This window comes from Micropterus salmoides, unplaced genomic scaffold, assembly GCF_014851395.1.
Source record: "Micropterus salmoides isolate LMB-PRFRI ecotype aquatic unplaced genomic scaffold, ASM1485139v1 Ms_hic_scaffold_5, whole genome shotgun sequence".
NCBI classification, from domain to species: Eukaryota; Metazoa; Chordata; class Actinopteri; order Centrarchiformes; family Centrarchidae; genus Micropterus; species Micropterus salmoides.
Window position 1 is genome coordinate 19,132,525 of NW_024044237.1, and position 23,353 is coordinate 19,155,877.

Here is a 23,353-nt window from a genome sequence, read left to right on the forward strand (position 1 = left end):
AGGTGAGAGCTAAAGAGAAAGAGTGAGAGTGAGAATTGCAGGTGGCGTAAGAAAAAAATGAGATCGAGATAGATCAGAAAAAGGGCGGAAAGGGAGGGAGAGAGGGATGAAGAGAGAGTGAGAGAGAGAGTGAGAGAGAGAGACGAGGGTGGATCACCGGGCTCCTCGAGCATGCGAGGATCAGCAGCAACAGAATGAGACGGAGAGAGATAGAGAGCGGTAAAGAGTCGGCGGAGAGCGCAACTAAGGACTAAAGGACTATCAGAGATGAGAGAGAGACACCGAGAACAAGGGAGAGGAGAAGCATGCAGACCAAAGAGAAGGATAAGAAAAGGTAGGGGACTGAGCAAAGCAATGACAGACAGTTGTTAGAAAAGATAGTCAGTTTGTGTGTCCAGTAAGTGTGTGTCCCTCTGAGGAATCTCTTCAGCGTCGTAGCCCACGGCTAGTACTTTATTTTCAAAGCAGCTCATTCAAGATTTAAGACACTGGTCAGAATGTGAAAGGAGGTAATGGTGACTGTATGGCTAAGCCAACTGGACGATTGGAGAAAATCCTTAGGTTTAACCTCTGTACCACAAAAACAAATTAAAAACCCACAGTATCTTTGGCTGGATGTCTTGTTTCCTACAGACTCAGTAGCTTTGACAAAAGTGTCTCTACTTCAGGAAGGCTGTTCATAGCAAATATAGGTGTATTTTTGTTTAAAGTAGTAGTGTGATCACAGCATCAAAAGTACATGTGGATAGTCAGTGTGTGTGGCAGGTGAGTAATCCTTTCCATCTGTCACAGTAGGATTTGATGCATATGATTATGTCTGTGTGCTGTGTGTTTGTGTGTTTGTGTGTGTGTGTGTGTGTGTGTGTAGTGCTTATTTTGTGTGTTTCACTGTGCAACATTAACTACGTTCATAAGTTTCGCTTTTAACAAGCATTCCACATGCTTCTGTCGATTTATGTATGTGTGTGTGCCAGAGTGTGTGTGTCTCTGTTACCCGGTTGCTATGAAAAGCCTCTAAACCAATCGTCAGAACAGCTAGTGTAGCTTTAATATGGGATTATATTGCAATAACCCTTCTCTTATATACTAATGCTACCCCAGTGCATGTGTGCCTGTGTGTGCCTTTGTGAGAACAAGCAAATGTGTGCAGGGATCTAAAACTGACACTGTGGATATATGTGACCTTAATATGTATCCCCATATGCATATATGTGCACTTAACATTTCTACAACCTCAACAGGTTAAATTCAGGTCAGTTAAGATCTTCATTTAAAATGACAGTTTGTGCATATTGTTTCTGTGCATTTGTGTATGTGTGTCCTATCAAACCGTTCATTGGCTCAGACAAACACGCCAGCAAGTCAAAAACAGAGAAAGGAAATAATCTCAGTCTCTATTTCCTCTAATGTAGTTGCCTTTTATGTGGTTTTCCTATTTAAATATCTTTTTTTACAGATATGTCATTGTTTAAATCACATTAGAAATGTTGAAGAGCAAGTGCACGTTTGTTTGAAAAGCATTAAAAATATTGATAAATAACAGACTTATAGAGCGATGGAAGCACATATCTTGAATAAATGCTAAAAAATTTTTAAATGCTCAAGTGTATAGGGAGCCTGATATGTGCTTATTAGTGATGCATCAGAATATTGCCAAGTGCATTTCTGTTTCCATCCTTCGAAGAAAGAATGATGACATGTGCTGGCAGGAATTCGATTCAGTACTAATCAAATCTCTAAAGATTCCTTAAATTTTCTAATGAATGCGCGTTATTACTTTAGATTTTCTTCTAGTAATGTTGCTGTTTTCTTTTTCAATATTTAGGAGCATTGTATATTTGTTTTAAGTGAAAAAAAACCCCCAAAACAAACCAAAACCTAATTTCAAGACTCTGTAAAATTAGCTTAAACTTGTTTACATGTCTAGCAATTAATGCATACAGGCACAGAGCAGTGCCTATATAACAACTGCAGCACAGAAAGAGATCATTTGAAGGGGTATATTGCAAATTACAGATAGGGAAACCTAATCAATAGGTTATGACATACTGCATTGACTTTAATTAGATCCCTTTTCTCCAGAGAATGACAGGTGATACAGATAAAGAGAAATAAAGGTTAAGGGAGATTGGCGCAGTGAGGCAGAGTCAAAAGAAATGTGTGTGTATGTTTGTGATTGTATCCTTGTGTGTGTGTGTGTGTGTGTGTGTGTGTGTGTGTGTGTGTGTGTGTGTGACACAATTGCCGCTCTGCTAACTAGACAGACTGTGAACATGTGATGAGATGGAATCAAAGAGAAAAGGACTAAAAAGTCAGTAGGGCAGGAAGATGGATGAGGGAGAGGGAGAGAGGGCAGCGGGGGCAACAGGATGGAGAGATTAGAGGAGGAGAGATAGATTAGGGGGTAAATAAAGGAGAAATGGATGGGACATGCGGACAGGATCAGTGATACGGCAGGGAGGAGAAAGATGAGATGACAGAAGGATAGAGAGAAGAGAAGTCGGAGGACGAGGACAGGTGGAAAGGGGGGATAAAAAGGTGATAGGAAGAAGATGCTAAAAGACAGAGGAAGAGAGTATAAAGTTTGAGTAAAAAATCCATACTATTAGTCACACTGATAAGACGCGTGTGTGGTCATGCATCCACAGTTCCTCCTTTAACTTAGACACTTTGTTTTACCCTGTTGGCTTATAGGATGTAACTTTCCACTTTATCGTGTTTATCTCATAAATATTCGGTTTTACATTAGTTTCTCTGCTCTGCTGCTCAAGACACATTCCTCTAGCCACCAACAAAGCAAATTAATTAAACTGGCAGATGGATTTGCCAATGACATGGTCTTGGTCTATATTTCACTACTTCTCTTGTTATAAGTACCAAACTGGTTGTAAATAAGCTTACACATGAAACCAAACATATTTAACTTTTAATTTTATGAGGGCCCTCTGACTGGATTACAACTTCGCTTTGAATTATGCCCCATTTATCCCTTAATAAACAAGTAAAAGGGACTAAAAAGGATTCAGACTGGATTTGCAGAGGAGCCCCAGACAGGTATAAACACATCCTCAATTAATTCATTAATATACAAAAAAGTGTGGAAGTGCAAATGAACATGGGAATTAATTTATATTCTGAAATTTCCTCTAAAATGTTAAATGAATGGAATCCCTTAAAACATAAACATGCAAGTATGACTACTGATAATGTTAATGCAGGCAATGTGCAACAGAAATTGCTCAAACCCTTTCAAATGACTGAAATTAACATCATTGTTATCTGTATCTGAGGGTTCCTCAGAGAAAAGGCTTACAAGCTCAGGCCAGCCTACCTCATGGGTCTAATGAAGAATTAAGTAATCTCTGGCTAAATTCATTTCCCACTTTTGTCTACTTGCATCACTGTTTCCCAACATGAACACACACACTTACACATGGCAAGGTACATATACTCAGCGGGGTTTGTCCACAGGCAAGGACTGACAGTGTTGGCTCTCAATCTGTAGCTTTGAGGGTCTCGAGCTTAAACCCAGAACATTACTCGTCATCAGAAAATGAACGCATCACGGCAAAACTCTGAATCCCGATTCTCATTCATGTTCGGGGCAAAGTTAAGTCCTCATAGGCATAACAAAGATGGTAAGCCAGGTTGAAACATAAATTAATAGTGAACCCAATGCGCTACAGAGCAGCGCAAGTTGAGCCTAGGAGACGACCAGGGGCGCTAAAAGATTGATCATATCATTGTTAATACATGGTTTGTTTTTTAAAAATCTGCAACATTTACATTAAGTACATTTTATGTTACCTATCATAACAGAAGAAAAAAGCAATGAACATCAAAATCACTGTATTAAAAACTAACATGCAGTTATGCCGCAGCTAATGACATGATAACTCATAGTTGCAGGTGTGTGTAACATCATGCTTTCCAACTGGTGTTTTCAGGAGCTCAGGAGACAGAAAAGTGACCGCCAGAACAAGCAATGGAAAGACTTGAAACGGTAAACAGAGCTCAAAGAAATGCTGATATATCTCAGCCCTCAGCACACTCTGAGACGACTGAGCCAACCAGCTGTGATATAGTGAGTTACCAACAGTATCTGGCTCTCTCACTTCTGGTGTACATGAAAACAAGACAAGAAAACAGGTACTTGCATGCCTTAAATATAAGTTCATTTTAACATTGAAGAAATGAAAGTACATTATAGAGATTAGTGTATTTAATTGTATTCATTGTGAATAAACATATTTTATGTCAGTTTATATAATATAATATAATAATTAAATCTAAAACAGTTAAAATTGATAAGCACCATAGGGGTTTGGGTGGCTCAGGGTGCCATGACAAAAAAAATCTTTTGAAGGGCTCATATTCTATTATTTTGTTCTTAATAAAATTGATGGTATATGAGTGTGTGCAGTAAACCTACATTAGGCTCTCATATTGCAAGTTTGCACTGTCTCCGCGTTGAAGAGACACTTGAGTCCTTACTATCAGTGAGGCACACACAATCTGCCCCAAACAATGCTTCTATGGGAACCAAACTTGGATTATGCAGGGTTGGCTGAGATGCTTGGCTTTTGTGATATGAACATTAGCCTTTGTGGCTTCTGGCTCGTCAGTTGAATTGCTGATTAAAGTGCAATGTCCCTGAAAAATACAGTTGTAACCAATTAAAATGCAGAACAAAACATTCTGCAGAAAGCAGAGCAGGTTTCCTGTTGTTTTGATGATCATTACTGGATTCTTCCTCCTGTCTAAGGTGTAAGGATGAATGTTGTGTAAAATATAAAAACCATAAGATAAAAAATATAAAACCAGAGACCAGTTTTGGAAACAAAACAAAAATAGATTAACCGTGCAGTTAATCTATTACAAGTAGTAAGTTACAAGCAGAAATGAAACAAATACTAATAGTAGTATTTGCTACTGCTACAGATACTGACACAAAACTTGACCCTTTTCTCAGTCTCTTCACTGTACTTATTACACACGTATCTTAATTTCACGGGTCAAACACATGCTGCCTCTTATTTCTAAAGAGCTGAGAAAGGATTCTCAGTAATTCTACAGCAGAGTTTCTTTTTAAGAATCATGTTTGTTCAGGCGTAGCAAGTGAAGTTGTACCTGTAATGAGCTGATCGGTCCAACTGCCCTGTCTGACAGCTTGTCTGCTGATCATATCAGCAGTCTTTTTCAACCATCAATCATATTAAAACAAGGCAGAGAGGATCTCTCAGCAGATCATTGTGGCTACTTGTGCTGACATCACTCCAATGTCTTCCTAAAATTATTCATCAACAAACGCCTGCACTAGCCGTCTTGAAATTATGTCTGATTTTGTGCTGTGATTCATATTTATGGAAATGTAAAATATGTATTTTTATTTCTTAACATTGAAAGAACTCTTGCATACTTATTCAGATTGATTTGGAGAGTGCCATCAAGATCAGAACCTTTTCCTGCCAACTACAATTGTAGTAAATTGTTCTACATTCTTTGTCCCTGACAGAATTAAGTGTTAGAAAGAAATGTACAGTCTCAAAGGTTTGGATAATCAGAGAAATAGTGGTAATAAAACATCAAATTCTCCAATGTATAAAAATCAAATGCTAAAACATAAGTTTTCTTTTTCTGGTTGGACTACACTAACCATAATGCATTGCGCCACTGTCTCAAAGGGCAATTAAAGTGCTGCATTTGTTCTGGCGGTGAGTGGGCGAGAGAAAGTGAGGGAGAGAAGGAGTGTGATTACAGAGCAGTAAAGCGAGTCTAGTCTCGCTAAAAACACACACGCAGGGCCCGTCAATCGGCAGTTGAAAAATGAGGCTCACCTTGAAATGACAAGGGACTCGATTCGCTGGAGCATTCAGTGCTCTGTTACCACTGCAAAGACGTGGGTGCGCATTCACACAAACACACACGCATGGAGACTGCCTGCATTGTAGACAATTCTTGAACAGCCCAAACCCACCAACTGGTAAATTAAACTCATTGCATGTATAAACAGATTTCATAAAAGCTGCACCCTGTCAAGAAACTGCCTGTAGTGTTTAATGGCTGTGTGTGTTTGTGTGTGTGGTGACAGATGCTCAAACACACTTGCAGTGCGTATTGATTACTGGCAAGTGCGGCGTGCCGTTTCCCAGATCTCCTTCTTCCTCTCTTCACGCATCTCTCTCCTTCCATGCTTCTCTCTTTATTCTTTAACGAACTCTATCAGACACTTTTGGAGATTTCGACTTAGAAAAATGGGCCTTTACATCTCATCCTCTGACACACTCAAAACACTCACATACACACACGCATCACTTTCATCTTTTCCGTGATCCTCCTCCTTCATCTGTTCTTTCCCCCTTATCCCTCCACCACCTTTCTGCACCTCCCTGTGCTGCAGCCTCCCCTGTTCTCCTCTTTCGTCGCCTCCCCTTCATCCCCCAGCCAACAGAGTTGCCTCCCCTTCTCCTCCCCCTTCATTTTGCACAGCCAGAGGTGTGATGTGGGCGAGAGACTAAGATTAAATATTGAGACAGAGGGAGGGGAGTGAGAAACACACAGCAAATCAAAGACAGCATGACAGAGATTGAAAAGGGGGAGGTGAGTGGAAAAGTGCGACAACAAACACAGGCAACAGTGAAAGACAAGAGCAGCGAGAGGAGAGTGGTACTCAGTAAGATCCAATAAGAGAGAGATAGAGAGAGCAAGAGAATGACAGAAAGAGAGAGGCGTGTGAACCAGAGAAATTGATTTTTGAGGAGATGGTGTCACTTTCTCCCTGACAGCCTGCCGGGTCAGGGGTGAAGAGAGAGACTTGAAAAGGCAGGCGCATGTGTAAACGTATACTCCCACACACACACAAAGATACGTGGTGACAGCATGGGGGGGGGGTGGGACACGCAGCAGCAGGTGCTCTGGTGTCTGGTATGGCTGCTGGTGGAAAGACAAATGCTTGGAAATGAGCTGCAGTGAAATTTCCTTCAATTGACTTAGTCTGAATCCCAAGGCAAACTGCTTGAGAACACATATACACACTCAAACACACGCACACACTTATGTACATATGCACGCACATCTGCTGTCCTTATACTCTCCGTTGCACACACAGACTCTTGCTTCCCCTTTTGCGCTCTCTCTCTCTGTTTCTCTCTGGAAAAATATCATTATCATGTGCAATTTCTTTTTGCAAATACCAGATCTCACCATACCTCATCCAACCGTTGGCTGAGGCCTGCTTTGCAAATAGATATCACACACACAGACACACACACACACACACACACACACACTCACTCTCTCTCATTTTTCCATCACTTTACATTAATTTCCTGGAGACTTACCCTAACCATAACCACTACTTGCCTACCTTCTACCATATGCATCTCTATTGTGACCTAACCTTAACCCAAACCTTCACCTTAAAATTTAATGAGGGAATTGCATTTTGTCCCGAAAAGGAAGGCAAGTCCAGACAATGTAACTGTACTTACAACTGCTTTTATTTTCAGCAAACCTATTATGTGTTAATTTGTATGAACATAGCTAAGACATAAACTGAACAAACTTTCACAGATATATGAGTAACAGAAATGGAATAATGTGTCCGTGAACAAAGGGGGGCTCAAAATCAAAGTAGCAATCAGTATCTGGTGTGACCCAGTGGTCAGGTGCAGGTGTTGTTACATGTGTCTGCCACTGCAAGGATAATCGGCTTTTCTTTCTGTCTCCCTTTAGTGCTTTCTTAGGCATCTCCCAGTGCAGACATTGCAATTTATTGCCCTGGCAGCATCTGCAGTCCTAATGCCTTCTTGCAGCATGCCTAAGGCATGTTCACGCAAATGAGCAGAGTCAGTCTTCTCTAGTGTTCTTAGTTTTTAACTATGGCCTTAATAGCCTACCGTCTGTATGCTGTTAGGGTCTAAATGACAATTTCACAGGTGCATGTTCACTGATTGTTGATGGTTCTTTGAACAAGCATGAAAAACATTGTTTACACCCTTTACAATAAAGATCTGTAATGTCATTTGGATTTTTACAGAATTATCTTAAAAATGAACTAAATACTAATTTGATAGTCCCATCACAACACAACAACACAAAATACTTGACCTGTACTTTGACAGTAATTATTATAACTATTATAATTATTTGTATAGCACTTTTCAAAACCAAGTTACTAAATGCTGTACAATGAAACAAACATGATCCATACTTAAAAATGTAAATGAAAATAAAGTAGGCTACATAATACCAGTTCGATGAATACACTAACAACCGGTCTTCATGAAACTTTACATTGAACTCACAGTTAGAAGAGCTGAAGAGGCCGCTTGTGAGCTAACTGGAACTTCTTGAGAACGTTGAATTAGTCTGGCGTGAAGCATGCTCCTGTGTTCTGAGAATAGATTTTTTAAGGTAGAGAACGACTTTTCGCAGGTCGCGGTAGAAGTACCAAATACCAAGGCCAGTTGGAGTAGCGTCAACACAGTGGGCCTTAAGCTTTTCGTGATGCCACAAACTAGCCGGGCTGTCTTTATCTTGTTGTATGGGGTCAGCAGACTCGTTTATCGACGTGTGGATGTAAAAGTACTTACAGTCATTTGAGATTCAGAGTTAAGGTTCATAGGCGTGGAGAAAACAAGTGGGGTTTGGAACCATTTTCTAAAATCCATTTTGGAGCGTTTAGAGCTGCTTGCTTTGTTTTGATATGTGCACTGCCGCCAGGAATCTCCCGCTAACTCAAAATCATTTCATGCACATACTAACGTGCCAGTGTGTTGGGAGGGGGAAGCAGGGGTGTTTCCTCACAGAGCCACACTGTGAATTTTATGTTAGCTTTAATATGTTTTCCACTAAGAACGGTTTGTAAATGTATATTTTTAATATTAAACACTGAAATGTGAATTCAATTAAACTTATCTTATTTTGAAATTATATCATAATTGTATTTGGTGGGGCATAAAAGACTTTTGGGGAAAAGAATAAACACACTGCCAACTCCTGTTCCCACAAATATAGTAAACACCCCCCCCCCACACACACACACACACACACACAAACAAAAGACATCATACTTACACAACAAAAAGAAAAAAATACCACACAAACCGGGAAGGAAGTGCAACCTCTGGGTCAAGACCTGTCTGGTCCTCTCCAAGACAATGGTAACCATAGTTACTGTGGTAACCGATCATAAAAATTCTTGGCTGTCAATTATGTGTGACCCCCTGGCTAGCTCCCAGGCAGTGTAGCAGGCCTTGAGCCAAACACACTTTCACAATATTCATTTAGGCTAAATAGCAGCAACATGCCACTGAAACAGAAATCCTTCGATCTATAGTGCCTTACGCACAGACCTTACATTTCAAAACTCCACTGTCTGTCAGTGAATCTCTTGAGCTTTGTCATGAGCAAACTGCACACCGTCTTCGCAAACAAATGTAGAAAAGTTTCAGAAAATAGGGATGCAGATTAAAAACAGCCTACATCTAATCAGTTCCTAATTCTATAATGCGGCCCCATGGGCAGGCCCACCAGCATTATAAACTGCATTCACTCAGTTTTAATATTTAATGATTTTAAATGGAATCTGAAAGTCCAAATAGTCTGACAATATTAATGACACTTGCTGACAGGGAAAAGAGATTAAAGGGGCTAAAATGCCATTTTTTAAATTCTGCTCATGATGTCAAAACAGCATGTGACATCAGGCTTGAAAATGGGTTGATATAGGTCACACAGAGCATCAGTATGAGTGAATGTGTGCATGACTCTGATCCTGAATACATATGAACTATTAGTGCAGCAGTCAGACTCATCACAGTCAGAGAGTTAGTGCCCGTCCACTATTAAGAACATATTTTAACTGTTACAGGGCCACTGCTGACAGGCATATTTCTAAACCTTCTGAAAATGTCTATATTTAAATTATTTTGAAAATGATCGCACTTTCAACCTTGACCCTATACAGCAAGGATCTGTGTTGTGATGTTGCACCAGCTGGCATAAAATAAGCTCTTTCTCTTTCTGTGTGTGTGTGAGTGTGAGCCAGCTGGTTTAACATCACACACTGACTGCAATGAAAAGACAACACTGGTAGGAGAAAAAACAAAATACTGATGGAAACATAAAGCTCAGCCTAGCCTAATTTCATGCACAAATGATCTTTTGTGACCAGTTCTTCTGTCATTTGCTTTAATAGACATCTGTTAGAGAGCACCAATATTCAGGAATCAACGGCATATTGTCTCCCCGAGTTGAACTTACAAATCACAGTTAGGCAGGTGTCTGATTTAATAAATGTGGAAAATAAATTAAGTGAAATGTCTGACAGCACTGCCAATTACCCTCTGGAGCTAAATGTATAAGATTAGGTGATTACATTATCTTAAGTGAACTCTAATTTTTAACTGGACAAATATGGCTCCCGCCAATTTCCATGCTCTTAAATACAGTACAAATTAAACAATTTGTACTGTATTTAAGAGCATGGAAATTTTAATTATTTTAGTTTAAACAACCTCAATGTAATCTTTGTTTTACTTTGCACCCTGCCAATAATGGCTGCTGCAATGTCCCAATTTTTTAATATCCCCCTTATTAGGAAAATTACCCAAATGAATCCCCCTTTTTAACCTGCCATCCCCTCTCTCCATCCCCTAGTAGCAGAGAGAGTGCAGGGGAAGGTGTTTAGTGTTTGCTGATATGCCTGACTCCTTGATCTGACTGAGGTTTGTGCAAGTCAGAATCCATGGCCCCCACCATGGCTATGAAATATCAGTAGTATCAGACAGCCCTTCTGTCAATTTTGTCTCGGATCTATAATAGTCTATAATAGTAGCTTTTATACTCTATAGAGTAGTGTCACCATGATGAAAGTGACAAGCAGCAACATGTATCCGTGAAGTGCTCCCATTGGGCCATCCCCCCTGTTAAAAAACACCAAAGCACCAACTGAATATATTATCATGCCCCAATCTTATCAGCTAATCATAGTGTCACAGTGTGACATTTATATTGAGTCAATTCGGACTCAGTGATTTGAAGTGAGAAAGCATATTAACACAAAACCGGGGCTTTATCATAACCTAGCTATGCATTAATATGAATTTTGCTGCCTAAGAAACAATTAAAGAAAGGAAGTATAAGGCATATTAACACTGACTTAAGGCAACATGCTTGTCTACCCCACTGAAAAACAGAGAGGATGGGCAGAAACAATGTTACAGAGCTTAACATTATGCCGAACTCATTAGACAGATTTCCAAAGTGCCTCCATGAGAGATGTCAAGGCGTGATGCATCATCAGATTACATATGTGGGAGGCAAACCCAACATCATTTGAAATGTGTCACACTGTGTCATCACGTAATAAAAGACTGCAATGACATCTGTCGTCCTAAATTTATAAAGATTTATTGACAAAGCTCCTGGGGTGCGTGTGCAACTTGCAACTTTATAGAGACATATACTATGACCCTTAAGTCTTTTCTGTTTCTTCAAGAGAAACAGCTTGATGAGATTGAGAGTTTTGCCGTCGTAACTCCCACCCGCCTGCTGGTCTAATAAGAGGTTGATAGAGTTCTATCGATCTGGTCAGCGTGTGCATTCAGTGGAGGTCGAAGCTTTTATGTGGTGCTTTACGTGCCTAATGTCTGTGTCTTCTTGCCAATCTCACAATTTATTCCCTGCCTCTCTCCTTTCTTCTGAGGTTTCTCTCATTCACTGCCTCTTCTTTTTCTCTCTCTGTCTCCAGAACAAACCCGCAATGCCCAGAGTATCCATCCAACTCATCATCTGCAGGCCATTGGTTAGAGACTGCGAAAAGCCTTGACAGTGATGTCCAATCAGAAGCAGCTAAAGTAGTAAAAAAGGTCATTAATGGAGGGACATTGAGAGTTCAGAGTCTTATTGGATATTGAATTCCTGTCTCCAGCATCCACATAAAAACCCTCACACTGCCTCACAAACACACAAATTAATTTGGGTAAACAAAAGCTGGAAACATTCCTGCTTTCTATTGGATATAATCCTGTTAACGCTGGCCAATGTCACTACTAGCCTCCAACCCGTTCAGCTCCTCAGGGGGCTGAGCCACCCTGCAGAGGAGTATGGGCAGGAGGGTGGCTGACCCAACCAATCCAGTGCCTGCGCTGGGGGTTCCCCTGGCAGGGGGGCGATGGGGCCCGCTGTGCAGTGTTGGGGTGCAAACATCTCCCGGACTGAGGACTCTCCCCTCTATCAAACAACACGCCAGCCAACCAACCAATGCGAATCGGCCAATTACCATGGCAACAGACAAAACAACGACCGTGGACACCGGGGGAGTCATCAAAAGTGACAGCAATAGTCTGCCAGTATCTAAGGAGACATCTCAGAACGAGATTAACAGCCTGACACAGGACATGGGCTCACAGGGGTCAGGCAGTGGAGTTTACTGCCAGATCAAAACTATACGGACAAACTCCAAGGACACAAGAGGCAACAGGACAGCTCGGTATATAAATGGAAGTGTGGTAGCCTCTGAAGTGGTGGGAGGGGTTTGTACTGAGGCCACAGACAGTAAGGAGCCGACTCAAGAGAGGAGGAGGGTGCAGTCTCTGCGAGGGGAGGGCCACCGCTCTGTGTTAAAGACGGGCAGTGTCTGTACAACCGTGCACGCCACCCCACCACGGCCCTGTCGAGTGATGGCAACTTCCCCGCCCCGCCTTTGTGGGACATGTGGGAGGAGACGATCACAGATTACACCATGCACAGGTGCATGTCGCAGGAGGGCTGCCAATCAAATAACAGCCAGCCAGACTTTACCTAATCCACCACGGATGCCGTCTGCGGCTCCCAACCAGTCAAGTAAAGACCCTAACCCTTACACCAAAAACACAGACACAGCAAACACCTCCACACCCACATCAGTAAAGAATGCTCAAGTACCACAGCTCTCACACACCATACCAAAAACACACAGCTCACATTCCAACCACACATCTCAGAACAAAGCAAAAGATTCAAAACAGCAGACAAGGCCACGTTCTGCAGATTTTACTCATTACAGGGACTCAGCCACACAAACAACAGACACACAGATGCACAACAACACAGACAGGACCACAGCTACCACAGATGCACAAGGAGCACACACACCATCTGCAGAAGCAACAGAACCACTTTCAATTGACAAACACAAGTATGACTTGGCTAAAATTCAGCATGCTGATGAACAAACACTCCAACACACCTCGGTCCGTATCACTTCTAAACCTCCAGCTTCCTCCCTTCACAGCGACTCAAAATCTACCAACACCCCACCTCTCCCACCAAAACACTCTCCTAAACCCACTCATTCCAAACCGACCACACCTGTAGCGCAAACCAAAAGCACCCAGGAGACCACAAACACACCCAAACAAACATCCTCAGAACGGATCAAATTCAAAGACTACGCAAAACAGAAGAGCAAATCATTTGACGACCACACTCTGCCTTGTAAGACTCATATGAAAGCACAATGTAATGGGGCTCCAGGAGGATTGCTGGGGGGACACGCGGGGAACGCACCACACAGGCTGGAGAGGCAGTTGCAGAGTGTGGAGGAGAACCTACAGTCCAATCAGGAGAAGATCAAGGTGCTTCTCAACGTCATTCAAGACCTGGAGAAGAGCAAGGCCCTCAGCGAAGGGTGAGAAGGGAGTCAGAGGGGGGAATCACTTGGGATAGAGATGGGGAGATAGTGGGGATGGACGAATACAAGTGAAGTGTGAAATGAGACGGAAAAAGAGGGTTTGACACCAAGCCAGACAGCGAAAAGAGGCAAAGGTAAAGATAAGGATGTAAATAGAGATAAGGCATTAAGAAAAAAGATGGATACATATGAATATCAATAGCAAAGTGCTTAAGTAAGAGTGTGAGAAAGAGTGAGCTAAAGTGATAAAAGAGGGAGAAGAGAGAATGTCAAGGGAGTGTACAGGATTAAGGAGAAAGTATATTTGAGGTTTTATAGTTATATATACCAACAGGCTTTCAAGTCCTTGTAATAGATTTTAAATGTCAAGCCTGTGGAGAATTGCTGTAGTGTGTGCGTGCGTGTGATCCAATCCTGTAGGGATATATGATACCTGCCAGCCTGTAGTCAATGCTAACAGATCCTACTTCTTTCCATAATCATAAATACCGTATAGGGTATGCACTCCCCACGTTAACAGTGTCCATAGGAGACATCATACTGTCCACCAAAGCAAACTAATCAGTTCTTCTTTCTCTCTCCTGCTCATTCTTGTATTCGTAAATCTCCCTTTCCTGGCTCCACATCCTTTGTGTCTCTCTCCTTATACATTTCAGTTGGCTCTATGTACTCCATTTCAATCAACACCCTCCTCTTTCTCCAAGGCTCTTTAACCTGCTTCAAGCTATTCATCCCTTTCTCCAACCTCCCTCGCACCTCTCTTTCCTCCAATCTTAATTAATACCTTTCATCTCTCCCTATCTTTCTTTCTCCACCCCCACACATGAATCATGTCTCCAACTAAAAACTGAATCACTCCTTTGCCCTCTCACCCCTTTTTGATCTTCTTCTTCTCTCCATCCAACAACCTGTCCATCACTCTCCCTCACTGGCATGTGTCACTCTGTTTTGTCTCCCCCCCGCCCTCAATCGCTCCCCATCCTTTACCTCCTCAAACACCTCCACCTTTACTGTCAGTAATTCTTCTCCTGTAGTTTATATCACATATTCGCCCCAAGCTTACTTTCAACCCCTTTCTCCTACTTCTTCCTAATCTTTCCTGCCTATTGATTCTTTGTTTCCTCCCAAACATCCTGAAACCAATTCCTCCCCATTTTTGTTATCTCAAAACCATATTTCTAACTCCACCTATTTACACATTTTTACTCGCTCCATCCCTCCATTTTCATTCGTGGTTAACAGATGTCTCTAGCTCCAGACTAATCCCTATCCGATTACCATTGAAGAATAAAATTAATGTTTAAGCTGCACAATAAGGCTCCTAAACTCCGTGTACATGCTGTCCTACCTCGTGTGTGACTGTTCAATATTAGGTAGTCATAACGTTCAATGTGTGTGTGAACAGTTGCTGTGATGATGCTTAAGTCTCATGTGTGAGAAATATAAAGGGGTCACAGTAAAAAGGGGTAGAAAGGCAGACAAAAGAGAAAGGGGGAGCCAGAAAGAGAGAGCAATTTAGAGATGGAGAGAAAAGTACTAAAAGAGAGACAAAAGTAAGAGAACCAGCATGTAAGAGGGACTACATGTATCTGATGCTGTGCCAGAAATGAAAGTACTCTAAGTGGGCCGCTGTGATAAAAATGTCGGCTGAGCTAAAAGGTTGTCGCTGTGCTCAGCTCCTTGTTTTTTTCCCCCTCTCCTGAAGCAAATACTTGACTTCTCTTACTGTTGTTGTCTTTAAAAAAAGACTGGTAGGGGAGAAAAAATGATGCCAGTCACACAGTCTCTCTCCATGTAATTAAAATGTCTGTTTTATCAACATAAATCAGCCTCTCCCTCATCTACACAGTTCAGTAAAGGGGCAGCCAAAATATCTTGGCAAAATGAAGCGTTTTAATTACATGGCAGTCAGCATGAGCTTGTCGGATGTTTTTATTACCCAACGGCTCTGTAGTCTTCAACCTTGCTAACACGGTTTGCACATGTGATCATTTTTTTGTAATGCACACCAATTTTTTTTTGCCATTTAATGTTTGGGTTCCAACTAGACCTACCCAGACACTGCAGACACAGGGTCACTACAAACAATGCTTACTGATTATTTTCACCTACCTGTAATGCAAAGCAAGCATGTTAGAACCCACCAGGACTATTCAGGCAATGTCCTGGATTCCCCTGTTGGGGAACATCACATGCACTAAACATTGCAAGCTATTTTATGCCCTTTGACAACACCCAGAGAACACAGCTGGTGTTGCTGCACTTTGTATGTTTAAGTGGAGAGAGCAATAAGTTGTGACACCAGTAGTCAAGAGAGCGATGCTCTTTCCACTCAAGAAAAGCTAGGCTTGTTGTTTGTGCAAAATTGCAAATTCTACCTTTTCTTGCTCTGCTGCTTAACATCAGTGTATAATATTAAGTCTATGAAAAATGTAATTTTCAGTGGCTTATAAATATTTATTTATATCAATTTACCCAAAGCCAAAATTTTACAAAAACGTCAAGGTGGGCATGTTCTTCAAGCAGACTAAAACAAATATGTGTAATTACTATAGAACTGAAATAACAACACAATATAAGTAGAGGTATTTGTTACGTCAGATGTTTAAGTACACAGGTGTGTTTCAATTATACTCCTTTTGCGAGTATGTGTGAATGTTTTACATCTGTTGTTTCTGCAGTCGCAGCTCATACAGAACTGGTCAGGACATTAACAACTGCCCCACCTGCCAAAAGACAGCCTGCATCATCTACAGGTAACATGATCAAGATAATGAGCTTACTGCATTACATAACCCACCACTGACAACTCATTCTTTCCTTGAGCATAATAAACAGCTCTGAAACACCTCCTAGAAAGCTGTATGCCTTTTGTTGCCTTTCCCATTGTTTTTTCAGGTTTTTCCACTTATTCTTTCTTTTGTTTTGTTTTTCATTAGCCTTTTTGCTGGTATGCTGCCGTCTCTGCCCTCTTCTCCCACTCTAATAACTGTACTACTCATACAATAAATCCAATTAGATGAAAAACGCATCAATCTTGAAACTAATACATGCAGTATTGTAGCGATTAAAAGAGGATTCTCTCTCCATGAAAGTTATTTAAACAAAGAGAATGTTCAGTGCAAACAAGCAAATTAATTCAGCAGCTAAATGATGAGTCTTTCCTGTTGCACTCATCCCTTGTGTGTGCGTGTGACCTAAATAAGTAATTGCATTCTTAGATCCTCGTAACGTACAGAGCTGCTGCGCCCTCAAAATCTGATACCACATACTACAGTTGAATCTTCCCATCACCTCCCTTCTCTTATTCTCATCTTTTCATTATGTAAATCATTCCATCTTTTCATCCCATGCCTGCCAAATCTCTCTTTCTTTCCATTAAACTACTTTCCTCTGTACATCCTTGCCTCATTCCATCTGTCAATTTCCAAAGCAATAATCACCCTACTCCATCCCAACCTCCAAGCCTCTGCTCTTTCTCTGCACTGCTTGCATAAGCTGGAAATGTGTGTTTTCACATATACGGTAGCTTCATGGAGAAATATTTACTTGCTGTAAATGGAATAATCTGGCATCAAAACCTTCTTTTGGTCCAAAACTTTTTGTGTTCATGTATCAAGCCGAAGCAATGCTTGAAGCTAGTTCTGCTTTTTACAATCATATATAATCATCCCTTGCAGGCCACAAGGGATACAGCCACATTTTACAGGGCCTTTATCTCTCCCGTTCTCCCTAATTCTCGAAAACACCCGCCTTCCAGCAGCCCCACTTCTGCATCCCTCCTGTATTTTTACTTTCTATTCCTCTGTTGATTCATCTCTCCATCTCTTCACACACTTCTCTAACTCCCTCTTCCTCCGCATCCCATTCTATCCTCCCCTTGATCTTAATTACCACAGCAGGATCCTTGGCCCCGCAAGTTGTAATGAACACCAAGGGGAAAGGACTGCCACATGATAACATACTGATCCACCCATGTATCCATACGGATATACACAGATGTAAATGAACACATACTCACACACCTACTCTGTAATTCAAGAGTGCTGCAGTGCAAAGAAACATATCATTACATACAAACACAAAAGAAAACCTCATAATAGTAAGTAAGACATTACTTTTCAAGGCTTTGAATTAAAATATCTTCAGACATTTTGGGAATTTCTTTTGTGGGCCTGAGGCTACCCTGCTCTCACGAGTATGTTGCTACTTATCACATCATTATCATGCTTCTTTTCTCTCTGCTCAGTTTAAGAGATGCTCCTTCCTGATCCACTTTCCCATTGTTTTTCTTGCACATGTGCAAATATAATCATGCATTCACACAAGCCAATTAATCCAACAAAAAAGGAGACTCCCATTTTATTAGTAACGTCTGTGCACGCATTTCATATGGATACTTGCAGGCACACGCTCATACATTCCGAGAAACAAAGAAATTAATACATTTCACGCTATGTGATAGATGTTAATGTCTTGGACAGATATGAAGAACATTCTTCCTAATCATGTTTCTTCTCATATATCAGCGAAAGTTTCCATTGTGACAAACACACACAAAAGTAAGGAGTACAAGGGCTCCATTTGTTTGATTGGACAGTAACAGTCTTATCAAACCCTCACAGGGGATTCTGGGTAAAGAGGATGGGAGATAGGGAAAGAGAGAAACACACATGCAAAGGACGAATTATGCGTGGGACTGATACATCCATCTAAATGATTTGTGGTGAAAAAAGGGGTTTTGATGTGGGCTGGCTGCCTGAAGATGTTTTGCCATTGTCAGTCCTAATTAATCTGTATGATGAGAGACAAGAAGGAGAGGAACTTTTGACAGGCCCTCTGTTTGTTTTTTCCCAAAGCTTAAACAGCTCAAACACACACACACACAGACATATGCAGGCACGTACACACAAACACACACACACACACACACACACACACACACACACACACACACACACACCCCCCTAACACCTCAAGGTAATCTCTCTCTACTCATAGTACCCTCAAGCAGTAAGACGCATAAATTATTGTATTCTATAACACATCAATACACGCAAAACCTAAACTCTAACCCTGACCACTATATGACTAAATTGAAAATCCAACAGCAAAGATAGATGCAAAAACAGTACACAGTCAAGCGCACAGTTGCAAAGATGCTGAAGGTGACAGCTTGAAGGCAGAATTAAGAGCAGCAGCTTTTCCCAACGTGCCGTAATCCCATGAAAAATAGTGAGAGAGGGGTAGATAAAGGGGTAGGTAAAGAGCAGTAGAGATATAGTTAGAGTGGATTGAGGGGGGGAGGAGTAAAACCTAGTGAAGTGTGTGGGCAAGGAGAGACCTGATGAAGAAAAGCTCTAAAACAAGTTAGACTATAAATTGAGTGAATGTGGGATAAGTGTGCCACTTTTCTTTTATATATATTGTGTGTGTCTGAACAATGTCTGCCTGTGTGTATGTGAATTCATAGTACATCTCCTTTATCATTTATTCATGGTAGCCATCTCCTTTCCTCTGTGCCCACCAGAGCTTTTACTTTCTCCTCTATTCACTCGTTCCCTTTCTCCCTCCATCCCTGTGCTCTTTCTTGGGGAGCAAAGACCTTTCTGCACTCCCCTCTCCTCATCTCCAGTGGCACTCATCCTCTCGTCTTTTACCTCCCTTTCTCTTTTTGTTTCAATACTTTATTCTGCAGTGACCTCTCTGCCCTGTGTTATTAAAGCTCGCTTCCTTTCATTTATCCATCCCTCCATCTCCCTGAAGAGAGTCAGTTTCTTTCCCTTCTCCATCCCTAAGTCTGTGCATGCTCCCTTTTTCTCCGTCACGCAGCCGTGGGCTTGTTGTGGAAGATGCACACGCTGGATGTCACGAGAGCACATGTGCGTTTGTACAGTATGTGTGTGTGTGTTGGCATACTGGAAGAGGAGGGGGGGGTGTCTCTGCTCTCCTTGCCTCATCATGTGGCTCATTAACTCCAGATGCCAGGCCCTATGCTGCTCCACCCCTAAAATCCAACTCAACACACACATATTTTTATCTCACACACAAAAACACTGTAACCAAACGGAGAGAGAAACTCAAAGTCTACTACACTATGACTTGCAGTGGTGGACACTTCAGAGAGACGGTGAGAAAAGGTGTGCGAGAGAGGCGAGAGAGGAATGAAAGAAGCATAGAAAAAGAAAGCCAAGAGGGTCTGCTTTGAACCCATCTGAAAAGCAAAAAAAATTGAAAGTTCCTCACTTGCTCCTTCCTTTAGCTCCTCCATTTTGCAAACGCCCCTCTACTTTCCTTTCCTCTCCTCTTCTCTTCTTTCCTGCTCTCTTTTTCATCCTCCTCCCACTTCTCTCATCCCCCCAGCCTGTGATGTATTGGTGCATGAAGCGGAGAAGAATACTATGGACGTGAAATGAGTGCTGAGTTGAGGCCTGTGTGAAAGTATCTGTGTGTGTGTGTGTGTGTGTGTGTGTGCACGCGTGCTGAAGGTGCATATATCCGAGATAAGAACACAAAATGATTTTACATCTCCATATAAAACTGCATAATGCGTAAATACAACATATCTTTAAAAAGAGGCCGTCAGCTTTTTGCGACTACAATTTAATGTCACCAAAAGTCCTTCGCTCACCTTTCTCTCAATCCCTCTCTTTCTAATCTCTCTTTCTGCTCAGTAGACCTCCACTTGTCCTCACACCTCTGTCTCTCTCTTTCTCTCTGCCCCCACATCTAATCTCTTTTTGTGAAAAATTAGCTGTAAAAATAAATTTGCCTTGATTTGACACTACCTCTAAAATCGAGCTGCCTCCTTCCCTTTCAACTGCCATCTCTTTCTCTCCTCTCCAGTGTGGAGCATGATTTCCGACAGCAGGAGGGACGCTTACAGGGGGTTATGGAGGCCCTGGATGGGGAGTATGATGTGCCTGCAACCACTCAAACCAAGCCCACGCCAGCCCCTTCCTCCACCAGCCGCACCAGTACTAAGTCCCGTGTCAAGAAACTCCGAAAGAAGTGTTTCTGGTGGCTGTAAGCTTTGGATAAACCACAACAACGTTTCTGGCCATATGACATATGGGCTTTGATTATGTTTCAGGAGGCTCCAAAGTTTTGGAATAAAGCATCTCTCCCATGGTCCTGTGGATGTGTAGTCTGTTTAAGTGTTATTAAAGTCAGTTGGGGCATTTTCCAAGCTGAATTCTTGTAAATGGCACTTTTCCACAGCAATCCATCCTCAGCTCACAAAATACACCAGGGGACCAGGAATAATGAAGCAAAAGACAACCAAAGGAGCTGCTGGAAATTTCCTCTCAGATCTCTCTGTCTAAGGGAGATTGAGAATGTGCTCCTCGTGTCCTTCTCTCTGTGGGAACCAGACTTCAGCGGCTAATTTGCGATTAACTTTTTGACTCAAAGTGAGGATAGTGTTTTTCCATTTAAGCAGGGAGATGAAGCATCGACACTTTGGATGACAAACGAGCGTACTGTTTGTCACTTGGCTGAGTGGCTGTCTAGACCGATGGACAGATGTATGAACGGATGGATGGATTCAAGCCTACAGCTGGGAATGAATACTTGCAACAGTTTTGGCTAAATTACAGCAATAAGCAGGGGAATTGGAGTGATTCTGAAAATTCAAGGAATTTAACACTGGAATACTGTGTCTTTGGACGGCGTCACAGCCAAAATTTGAATGTAGCAACAACTGAAGAGCTAAAGGATACGAGTGGAAAACAAGCTGATGAGCACTCTGGAAACTAAGAGACAGCTCGCTGAATGGATATCAGGTTTTGGGGCACGGTGGAGATTGTATTAAGAATACATTAACAGACAAAGTGATAGGCAGCTGATCACAGACTGACAGATGATTAAAAATTCTGTCAACGTTGTCTGAGTGATTGATTCTCTCCTTTATTACCATCCAAAATGGAAGTGTTTTGATGTAAGCTCAATCTTGTTTAAAGGACCCCCCCCCTACACACACACACACACACACACACTCGTGAGCCAATGCAAACTAGGGGTAGACCAGTTATCACTTCACAGTTAGCTTCTGGCCTGTTTTCATGTTTCAAAGATGTATCAGTATTTGCAAAGTCTGAGCTAATAACGCAACTATAAACTCCTTATGAATTACTGTGAAACTAGCTGTGGATGTCTGGAGTTTTTCTTAATTTCAAATTAGTACAGTACAGTAAGTTACCTAGTAAATTTAACAGAAAATCTGTCCAATCTCTTTCGAAACATTATTCCCCAAAACCAAACATCACCTTGTTCATGTTAACTTACCATAGATAATCATTTCCATTAGGGCTGCATGATTAATCTAATCGCAATCACGATATTGTTATGTGCGATTACATAACCGCAAAAAGTGTGCGATTTAAGCAAAAAAAGTGTGCTGTGTGGGAGAGACTCTCCTCTCAGTTTGCACTGCTTCTGCTCATTGTCTCCGCCCACACCAGACTCTTGCATGTGCCCCTAAAACAGGTAAATACGAACCACAAAAAGTAATTTATGGGCAGTGAGCGAGTAACGTTAATGTTAAAGACAACAACCTACCGGAACCCCCCTCCCGGCCCTGCCGCTAATCGTTCAAATCATATCCGGACTCGCCACTGGAGCAGCGAGAGAAAAGTCGGTGGGCCTGTGTCACTCTGTGAAAGAGACAGTTACGTTACAGTAACGTTACGTGTCGTCGGCAGCTAAAGCGGTAAGAAAGAAGAAAACAGGGATAAGATAAAGAAGGTTTGGCTTTGGATCACTAGCCAGTTAACGTGAGCTAATTGCTGCCTTTTGTTTATCAACTTTTTATAAAGCCGATGTCAGTCACTTCTCATCAGCAGAGCAATCACAGCCTGGATGGGGCGGGACATTAGAATAAAGTTTGACGTGCTGCAGAAAATCATTAAATGTTGACCAATATGATTATTGACAAGTTAATACTTAACATTAATAAATTAAAAACCAAATCGCAATATTGTCCACAATAATTGCAATATGACTTTTTCTCCAAATCGTGCAGCCCTAATTTCCATTGATATAAAGTGGTTCTGTATCTTTCAGACCACGTTGCTGCTGCTAGCTGAATCATTGAGCTACAATAGAGCAACAAAAATCAATGCTAAAAACATACTCTGCAGGACTATACACCGTATGTACAAAAAAATTATATACTTTATCAGGTCAAGGTACGTTAAGCCATTTAGAAATTTTAGACAACAGCAAAAAATTATTTGTAAAATAACTATATACCGGCAGACATCTCTCATTATCAGAAATTAAAACTTAAAAATCTGTACCAATTCTGTATGGGTTGATCCCTGATGCAAACACACACCCACACTATTATTTTGCCCACACATAAACACACACCATCTGCACACTGCTTAGGTCAAAGCAGTTTAGAGCTTAACCGGTCCAATTTCAGCTGCTTCTAGGTGACAAGTTGCCACCAATTAGAACCCTGAATGACACCACACTTACTAATTAACCATAACAGTGTGTGAACTCCCACAATGCCCTTTCTCTTCCTGATCTTCCTCTTGTATGTACAATAAAAGTGTGTATTTTAAACAAAATGTGCTGTTGTTGACATACTTTGTGCTTTAGAATGAAATTACATAATAGACGAAGCGTGGATGGAGGGTCGCCTTTTTAATTACTCCACTTTCAACA

General features: G+C 41.5%; 2 protein-coding genes across 4 annotated transcripts in view; one reads left to right on the forward strand and one right to left on the reverse strand.

Moving 5' to 3' along the window:
- LOC119888510 lies at nt 1-23,256 on the forward strand. Of its 3 annotated transcripts, none has more exons than XM_038699092.1 (5): nt 1-334; nt 3,948-4,149; nt 11,756-13,675; nt 16,360-16,434; nt 20,525-23,256. In XM_038699092.1, the coding sequence occupies exons 3-5, from the start codon at nt 12,111-12,113 to the stop codon at nt 20,706-20,708; spliced, it is 1,824 nt and encodes a 607-aa protein (XP_038555020.1). In that variant the 5' UTR covers nt 1-334; nt 3,948-4,149; nt 11,756-12,110; the 3' UTR covers nt 20,709-23,256. The 3 variants fall into 3 exon arrangements, with proteins under 3 accessions (XP_038555020.1, XP_038555021.1, XP_038555023.1); XM_038699093.1 differs by having other exon boundaries at nt 3,948-4,003; XM_038699095.1 differs by lacking the exon at nt 3,948-4,149.
- LOC119888509 (dedicator of cytokinesis protein 2-like) overlaps nt 1-23,353 on the reverse strand; it is a 103,770-nt gene that overhangs the window by 29,162 nt on the left and 51,255 nt on the right.